The sequence below is a fragment of the Haliotis rubra genome, unplaced genomic scaffold, assembly GCF_003918875.1.
Source record: "Haliotis rubra isolate DU_JTF1 unplaced genomic scaffold, ASM391887v1 Scf13, whole genome shotgun sequence".
NCBI classification, from domain to species: Eukaryota; Metazoa; Mollusca; class Gastropoda; order Lepetellida; family Haliotidae; genus Haliotis; species Haliotis rubra.
In genome coordinates this window covers 1,985,919-1,996,227 of record NW_025765225.1, presented here as the reverse complement: position 1 = coordinate 1,996,227, position 10,309 = coordinate 1,985,919, and the positions used below count along the sequence as shown (strand labels likewise).

Genomic DNA, 10,309 nt, shown 5'->3' with positions numbered 1-10,309 from the left:
GGTCAGTAGTCGACAAGAGAGAAACAAGGGTTAATATTTAAAACAGTATTTCCCCAGCAGTTCAGCACTAATTCGGCAACCACTGTGATTCTGCAGAAGTAAAGTATAATTCCGAAATCATGTGTACCGTACTGAAACGGAGGCCGTAGTCCTGGTAATACTGTTGGATTTGTGTGGACCTGTACAGAAGTTAGGCAATGCTATATTAGGTAGTTTTGAACATTTGGTTATAGCATTTAATGATATATTTAGTTGTTCAGGTGTTTTATTTTCAGATTTCAGATTCAACAAGAAATGTGCCATGGTATTTTCTGATCGCCTCCTTGGTCTCGGTTTTATTACAGTCTTCACTGTTGAGCTGACGTCCGAATCTGACATCACGATTCACATGTGCAGGTACTCCAGGCAAATATCAGTGTCAACCCATTTCGTCAACAAAAAGTGCACATATGGTGATACCTTCAAAATCTACAAACACTCTATATAAATATAATGCTGATAGGTAAGCCAATGGATTAATAACATTACTCGCTTCTCTGCTAGGTTGTCCCAGTGTTTTGTATTACTTTGATTGTACTTGTGTTTCGATTATTTCAAGAACGCTTTGAAAATAATAAACTGAGACAGAAATTAATTCACGGCTATATTCATGTAATTACAACGTAGCGAGTAAAATTGCACAACACCCACAGCCAGGGCGAGACCAAAAGATATAGAGACTACCGGCTTTACAGCATAAGGCAGAAAGTATGTCGCTAAGAGGATGGAGCTACAATAGCCCCATTACCCTAAAGCGGAATAATGATAACAACGGCCCAGGGTAAACCAAAAGAGGCCTGAAAAGTACACAATGCATGTTATCATTATGCTAGCCTGCTAGCCAACCTTACAAGGGTAAAAACACTGTACTACTCTAGTACAAACGGTACCTCAATGGTACTTACTCCAGTGGTACAAACGGTACTCCAATGGTACAAATAGTACACCAATGGTACTAATCCAATGAAAGGTTGGTAAAATTACTATGCCCAGACTGCACGTACTATGCCGCGGTGTTACTTTGTCGCCGCTCGTCTCCAGCTGACCGTAACAGAAGGCTACAGTGTCTGCAACAGAGAACCTATAGGCAGTATTTCTGTATGTGTAACATACAACAAAAGACTCAATAAAACATCAATATTCCATATTATAGGGTGGGGTTCGGAAGGGAATGAAACATAACACGCCTGTCATGGCGTTGCGAGAAAGAGAAGTAAGATTCAGCCCGAAAGCAGTTACCTCCCTTTTACTATTAGAATAAACCGCTTGAGTTATGTCCCTTTCCAAACACCGTTTAACCATGTTATAACTTTACAATGAATGTTTAGGGTAATGTCCTGTGTACAAACTTCGGGGTTATATTATCTTATATACATGTACCCTCATTTGAACATGCCTACTTTTGGACATGGATTGAACTCCCTTGTTGGAGCTGGCAACGGTGTTAACCCACGAATAACTCCAGACCATAGGATTTGCCCTCATTGTTTCAATTGCTCACTACGAGAACTTTCGGCTGTATTACATATATTGACAGTGTATTGGTTTTCAATATTCACCAATGACAATGCAATGCCATCAGATATCACTGTATTACCAAAGTTACCCTGTATACAAACAATGATCCATGTTAACCTTTGGATCCTCCAAGTTTACGAAGGGATTATCATTGCAATCCATTTATGACTGTGTTAAGGCCTGTACTAGTTGCGGATGTTCTCAATCGTTTGATTGTTCTTTTTGATTAAGACAAGGTTGTATCTTAAGTCCCCTTTTGTTTTCGATGTTTATTAATGATCTTGCAAAGGAAATAGAGTCTAATTTTTCGCAGGGTATTCAAATGCAACCGGAATTAGTGGAATTATTCTTAGTATCGTTTGCTGATGATGTTATTCTCAATTTTGATATTATTTTTGGTCTTTAAAAGTGCATAGATATTTTAAAATCGTTTTGTGATGATTACAGGTTGTCTGTTAACTTAAGTAAAACGAAGGCTGTTGTTTTAAAAATGGCGGGATATTGGCCGCTGTCCTCTGTATATGTTTTGCATCTAAAAGAGTGATTTCATATTGGCGTAAAATCTTAGCTATGCCCAATTACAGATATGTTAGGTGTTAGAAAACGTTACAATGTGCAGTTGCAAGCTCTTAATAATGTACGGAGAATAAAATGAGAATTGAAACTGGTAGACATAATAAGGAATAGTCCAGCTCTGTGGCGGCGGCTTGTAAATAATCGAGTCGAGACCAGACATTCCAGTTATCAACAGCATGAGCATCGATCTACGCAAATGGGATACGATGACATGTGTCAACCAGGCGAGCGAGCTGACTACCCGATCCTCTTATGACATGCATTTGGAATTCTAACCAGGATTTTTTCGAGTGACAGGTAAATGAGAGCTTAAGGACTGAATACAGCAAACGTGCGTACATGAGTGAACATGGGGATTAAGGCGTTGTGAGTGAGTGAATGGGAGGATAAGTGAGAATCAAGGAGTGTCTGAAGATTGAGTGAGTGGTACATGAGTGTGAGGGGTAACTGAATGATCGAGGAGAAAGTGAATGATTCTAAGCAGGTGAGAGAGAAAGTGGGTGGGTGGATTTTGGAGTAAAGAGTAGGTGGTCACATTATTGATGAGCATGTGTATACATGTGTTTTTCCTAGAACGTTTAGATATTTCTTCCCAGGTTATCGGTTTGGCCACAACGGTGGCGTCAGCTTCACCCAAATTGTAGACAGTGCCCAAAAGGAATTCTTAAGTCAGTGTGATGAAGTCCAGTGTGATGAAGTCCAGTGTGATGAAGTCCAGTGTCAAGGTCCAGATGTTCAACATTGAAAGGTTACAAAGACAGCAGGGGTCGACGGAAACAAGGATGTGTGCATTAGGTCAGAGCTATTTTACACACCAAGATGCACAGTACCCTTCAAACGATCAACAAACTCTGCCTGTATTTAGCCCTTGCTTCAGTTGTGTTATATATGATATAATTAATGACTGTGATGGCTGCTGATCCCTTGGGAGCAGTTAAAATTCCAGGTGTGGAGGTGTTTTATCTGCACATTTAGCACGTTTGGGGTACATTTGAGTCAATTCCTTTTCCATTAATCTTAATTTTCCAAAAACTAATGGCGAACAATGATGAAGTACAACGTGTGAAGCCCGACCTCTGAATACATTACTACAGACGATATAAAGCCAGATCAGAGATGTTTTTCTTTGGTCTGCATCAAATGCATTTGAATCATGATGTCGGTGTTGCTGCATTTTTTAAACTCAAACACGTTGTTGATAGTGAAATGCAAGGTTCTTGCTTTCAAAATGAATGTCCAAGAGGAACCATATTTTGCACGATACGGATTTCAGCAATGTCTGATTGAGCTTGGTGGTAATTTGTCTTTTGTCAGTGGAAAGTACAACAACAACCACAAATGAGTTATCAAAATTGTTTATTATATGTATCAGAAATAGCCACAATTACGTGCCAATTCTCAAGGGTACAGTCAAGGTGCGAACTTACAAAGCACTGGCTTGAAGGATATCGACGACACAGCTAAATTGGCCTCATAACGTCATAACGTAGTTTTACTTTTCACAAGCTTCATTATTTTTTCTTACTGTGAGCACCGGCACCCTGCTGAACTACGGAAGCACGAGTAAAATATCAATTAGATATCTACGATTTTTTTGGGTGTTGGTGCAAGAACCACGTGATGGTTGATATAGTATTACAACTATCTCCGAAGTAAGGTTGTACACATTACTGAGTCTGTATCTTATATGGGAGTAGCGGTATCTTCCCATTATGACTACTCCCAACGCGACTAACTCCCATTTTGTCTACTCATGAACATAAATGTATAATGGAGCACCCCTACACTTAATAATGTACTATATCTGTACAGTTTGTCTACTCTTTGAAATAAACCTATTACGGAGACTCCCAGGGGCTATCCGTCTTTGAATCATTAGAAGCTAAGTGAATCAGAGATCTTGTGATCATTCATTGTTTGTTTTGATGTTTGGTGATAACTCCACTACTCTGATTAAAACTTTGTATACTGAATGAATCAATTCTATTTTCAAGCCGCCTTGAAGTATATATAGAATCTCACCCAAGTGTCTTCTGATATCAATTATATCAACACAAGTTGATAAAGTTACAAATATCCCAGGCTTGCCGAGGATATTTTAACTTTTATCAACGAGTGTTGATATATTTGATATCAGAAGACACGAGGGTGAGATTCTATTTATCATCCAAAATCACTTTTCATTAATTTTCAATGAAATATGTACATCTCTCAACACGGTACTGCCATTACACTTGCAGTGCAGTGATGTCATAGCATTGTGACGTCATCAAGTACATGACGTCATAGCATTGTCAGGGCATTGTACAAAATCTACTGTCAAAACGATATCTCCTAGGAGATATCGTTTGATCTCACACAAGCGATATCTCCTGTGGAACACAGTTTTGGATGATAAACATAATTATGAAATTAACTGAATAGATATTGTATGAACCTGGTACAGCTATAAATGATTATATATATTTTACAGATTAAAGATGAAAATGCAGCAGAGAGGGTTCGGGTGATCCTGGTAAGGCTCATCATCAGCTCAGGGCCCTTGCCCCCTCTACACGCAGCCCAGACAGTGAATGGACTTCTCCCAGGAAACACTGCCTAGTCGAACCCACCAAGAAGTTTCCGGAGAATATGTAGACTCCCCAACACTGCAGCCTTCTGCATTACCCAGAGTGTCAGAAGGGCTGTGCTTCCGGTGGAAAACCCGGGCACTCTCCTGATCTGCGCCAAGAGATCAGGAGGTACCAAACCAAGGGCACCGAGAATAATGGGGCGTCTGACGACAGTGTATTTGGGATGCAAGCGAGACATTTCACAGGCGAGGTCCGCATATTTATCATGCTTTTCCTGAATGTTGCCAATCACGATGGAACAGCCTACCTGATAGAGGGGAGAGAGCTAATAATTTTAAAAACCCATTTTACTGAAACATATTGTGTATTGGACGGGTAGTCAAATTGGGAGTAGTCATAATATGAGTGAACCGGAGTAGTACACTTTACTTGGCACACTTTATCGGTTTTCAATTAGAGACTCGTGCAGGACTGAATTCCGATCGTGAAGAGTTGATCTAATGCCAATAATTAGTGGCCTTTTACCCAAGTCATCAGCACCTGAATGTTTACCTTTATGCACATATACAGTAGACACTTTATGTGCGAAACTCGAAACGAGATCAAATTTGTTCTGAATTTCCTCAAATTACTTTGGATTAATTCGTTAATGGACATAGTTAACCAGCTGCCCAACTATAGAGGTCTTAACGGGGTAGCTGATAGGGAAAGTGGAAATAAGAACTAAGGATAGAGTTCGGGGTAATATACTCTTACCCGAACAGACAAAACATGAAGAATCTGCTAGGCGGAAGCAGTAGCCCTAACTTTGCACACTACACTGTATTATTGTTCAGTAAAATATGCAAATATTGAAGCATTCATAAATCGATGCCAAAGTGCTTCAGCCGAGTAAGTACTTCTGTTTGATTGACAGAAACATATATTCGGGTGTATAGAGGACGTTTTTCCACAGATATTAACCGATATAGCCGTTCCATACTGTTGAGACCGTCCTTGCCAAACCGTTCACGGCTTGTTCTATAGACAGCCATTCTGAAAATAAAACGTATGAAACATTATTACCTGACACAAAATATAATCCAGTACATTTATATTCCCTCGATGAATATTGTATTTTACATAGTAGTGTTTGCATAAATTCTTGATAAAGAACGTCTGAAAACCTTTATGATAGTGTTTACACTGGAAGTCATAGCCATTCACAATCTGCTGGAATTGAATCTGGAATTCACCATGAAGGATACGGTAACATCTAAGCTTTCTTACACAATTAATAAGTGTGTAAACGTCAGACCTTATAATCAGTGAATGTTTAAACATACCTATATTTTCCATTTCATGTGTTTTCTTGACTTTGCACAGATAAGATCCGGGAACACACAGAGATTTGGTCATTTCAAAGGGAACTGCATGTATTCCCAAAAGGAGGATATTTCCTTATGAACGAATTTGTAAGCTGTGCCTCACTATAAGAATATATCACCGCAGAAAAGAAAGATGTGAGAAGCAAATACAGATACAAGTGAAGACATCTGTACTTGAATGTGTGTACACACATTGAAAATGTAACTGCATATTTAAATGTAATTTGATAGCAAAGAAACCTACTGCTTGTCTGTATTGTTTAATGTAAACAATTTCCTAATATTTTTAATCTAAATGGAACGACAGTTGGTTCCAGTACGACTAAATCGGGAAGTAGACACACATTATAAAGGAGAGCCGTTCCAAGTCACACAATCATATAAATACCTTGGAGTCTACTTCACTAATCGTCTTGGCTTTTCAGCACATGCTATATATTGTTCCACACTAGTCAAAAAGGTACTTATTGGGGTTCTCAAAAGTATTCACAAACTCGTAGATATTGATTATCATTCTTTTTTCAAAATATTTGATACAAAAATCCTTCCTATTCTATTGTATGGTTCAGAGGTATGGGGTTTCAGTAATTTTGACGTAATTGAGAAAATACATTTATATACTTGCAAGAATTTTTTAGGAGGGAAAGTAAGTACACCTAATGCCATGGTATATGGAGATTATGGAAGATTTCCCATACACATTTTTGCTAAAGCTAGAATAATAAAATATTGGATACGTCTGTTATATATGCCATCTGATAGATACCCTAGACAGTGTTATGATATGATGTTAATGTACGATAACAACGGGAAGACTAACTGGGTGACTAACATTCGAGAATTGTTAAATACAATAGGTTTTGGGGAGGTATGGCAAAGGCAAAATGTTGACTTTCATGCAAATTTTGTGAATAATGTTACTCAAAGGCTCAAAGATATATATACACAAGAATGGGTAGGAGCACTGTCATTGTGAAGTAAATGTTTCTATTATAGAATGTTTAAATCCCATATATACACAGAGAATTATCTGCTGTCACTAAATATCAAGAAATTTCGAAAGGCTTTTGCTCGGTTTAGGTGTTCCTCACATGACTTGGCAATCGAAACAGGGAGATATCATAAAATAGAGAGGGAAAATAGAATTTGTACATTTTGTGATCTTAATTGTGTAGAAGATGAATATCACTTCCTCTTAATTTGCCCATTATATTGTGAGTTAAGAAAAAAAAATGTCCCAAGATATTGTTCTGTATATCCCGATAGGGAGAAATTTTCTTTGTTAATGAGTACTGATGACAATGTTCTTATCCGTAAGTTGTCAACCTTTATCTATCAGGCATTGTCTCTAAGAAATAAACATAATAATTCATAGAATGTATGTACTCATATTGTTATTTGTTACGATATGGTATGATGTGGTGCGATATGATATATGATATGATATGATATGATATGATACATGGTATGATATGACATGATGTAATATGGGGTGTTATGATATGATGTGATACGACAAAGTATGTGTAATGCGATGTTATATGATGTGATACATTTTGATGCGATATGACATATTGTGATTTGACTATTTTTATTCTTTTCTATGATATTGTGTACTATGTTCTTGTATACTATGGGCCTGTGGCCTTGAGTATGAATAAAGATTGACTGATTGATTGATTGACTAAATCGGGAAGTAGACACACACGCACAGAAGCTGAACACAAATGAAAAGTAAAATATAAGCTAATTGCCTGAGCACAATGTCCACATTGGTCCTAAACACCATTTTATAAGGGCGTAGACAATGCGCCTTGATACAAAGGAATATTTTCCATCACAAGGGATAACTATTTCAAATCACGAACTATGAAGGATCTTTTTAATAATGTCAGTTCTCATTTAATTATTGCATTTTTAAAAGAATTAGATTTGTTAAATGATTTGTAAATAGATAAATGGTATTTTAAACATGGTAGTATAAATAAGCAACTGCGATTGTTAGTGGCTGTATGCTGGAAGGGGGTTAAATTATCGCAATATTATTGTCTTGAGAGGGTACGTAAGTCCCAAAACTTAACTTAAGCTTACCAGATTTTTAAACGTAGTATATTTGTTCTTTTAAAATTCGGCTAAACTTTTCCTGCAATCGCCAGCGGCTGAAGGGATGGTGTAAATCCAACTAAGGTCCATGCAGGCAGCAAAGGCACTGTAAGTCCCCATGGACCCTAGTATGGTGATCTACATTCAGTTGTTGGCGATCAATAGCCTGTTTTTATATTGTATCGTCCTCTATAGTTAAAGTATTTCAGATTTAGTTACTCATTTTAAGTATATATCTGTGATAGTCTAGTTGGTTTTACTGTCCTTTGTCGACAGCTATATAAATTGATTACATGTACCTTGTTTTCATCGCTATATGGCTGTAATATTGCCGATGCGATGTAAAATTTCAGCTCACTCAATCACTCACAAAGGAATATTTACTTTGATTGGGATTGGGTAGAAAGCGGAAAGGTTCTTTGTCTTTTCAACAACCATGACAAAGTCGCAAATGACGGAATATGTTGTAATAAAGCAGGTGTCTCCCAGTCGGGAGTGGCTTCAGCGTTACTTGTTAATGGCAATATAGCACATTTTCTAAATGTTCAGTTATTTATTCTGAATTGTATCAGTGAGAGAAAGAAAAAGCACCAACGCACAGGACGGCCGAGTGGACTATAGTCCATCAATTTTACTTTGATTATATCGATTGAATTCGCCCAAGTGTGTTCGGAAATGATGAAAGTTCCTTATATGCTTTTTAGACCTTTTGACCTGACTAGGTAAATCCGTTTAGAGTTTGCCTAGCGACGTTTAAAATTGCCTTTCTATTGTTCACATGTAATTTGATGACAGGGATGACTACATACAGTGAAGAAACAGACTATAGTTAATAAGAATCTATTCACAGGACCAGTACAAGATAAATGAAAGCCAAAACTCTGGAAATATTATGTGCATGTATCTTTACCAGGATAAGGAACAGATTTCAAATTCGATGTTTACTCGCGACCACAGGAAAACATTATTCCAGTTAGCAATTTTCAAACTACAGAGAACAATGAAAAATACATCTGCAGAAATTAACAAGTTGAAAACTGACACAACACAAATTCCGTTATTGTGTTGCAAAACTCACTCATGAACTTCTCGTGTTAGATGATTCATGTCATATTGAGTTAGAACCAACAGAACCACTAGTCATGGATCCTCCCAAGAAAGCGATAACTGCACACAGAAATTGAAGACCTCTTTCTCTCATAAGGTTAGTCAAGGTGTCATCAAGAAAGTAGACCATAAACCAATCTTCAGGATTAAAAATCTGAATAAGGTAATAGCTAGTGAACACTTTAACCTTCTAACTATTGCGGAAATTACAACCCAAGTTAAATTATAACAACAAAGGACAGTAAAAACCACAAGACGATCACAGATGTGAATATACAACTAGTTTGTAAATCTAAAACTTTCTAAATATCAATACAATACAAAATAAACAACAAGCTAAAGATCGCCAAAAACTGAAGGTAGATCACCATACTAGGGACCATGGGGACGGAACAAAAAAGGAGTGGAACGACTGTTTGGATTTGTCAACTACATTGCAAAAGATATTCTTAATCTGTACTGAGAAATCTGAACCAATGAGACCACTCTTGAAGAAAGAATTTGAATTCCTCTGGTCCAAAGGACCATGAATTGCAGAGGAACCTGTTCCAGTGCTGAAGTTCCATGCCATCACCAAACCGTTGGTAGTACCATATGATGCATTCAAGACGTGACTGGGACCCGTACTTCATCAACCAATCTGTTGCTCATACATCAAGTTCAATGATAGAAAAAAAGGACTACTGGAAGTATGTTGTTTCAGCTTGATGCACAGACCAGGAAAGGAGATGGTACTGGCTGGTACACACTCTCAAGGGCGCACATGTAGTGATGGTGGAAACCTAGAAGACTGCATTACTTACTATGTAAAATCTCTCACTTCAAACCTGCCTTCTATAGTTGCAAAATTAGCAAATTCTGAAGTCAATCATTCGAAATTGATAGCCTGATAACAAATCATCTGTTATCAGTAGAGTTCCTTTCAACTCGTACACTAATTTAATGACCCTCCAGTATCTGTGCACGCGTATTAGGTAAGATCGTTTTTGGGTGGTCCTCAAAGCCACGATTATTTGGGGGGCCCTT

General features: G+C 37.7%; 1 protein-coding gene across 2 annotated transcripts in view; it reads right to left on the bottom strand.

Moving 5' to 3' along the window:
* Positions 1-630: 630 nt before the first annotated feature.
* The window catches only part of LOC124267110 (beta-1,4-N-acetylgalactosaminyltransferase bre-4-like), a 28,749-nt gene continuing 19,070 nt past the window's right edge, over positions 631-10,309 (bottom strand). The window contains exons 6-7 of one of the 2 annotated variants that reach the window (XM_046701965.1): positions 5,670-5,741; positions 631-1,106 (exon numbers count right to left, since the gene is read on the bottom strand). In XM_046701965.1, the coding sequence (XP_046557921.1) occupies positions 1,043-1,106; positions 5,670-5,741 (136 nt within the window). In that variant the 3' untranslated portion in view covers positions 631-1,042. Of the gene's footprint in view, positions 1,107-5,436; positions 5,742-10,309 lie in introns of those variants that run through there. The other variant, XM_046701964.1, reaches the window with a different exon arrangement.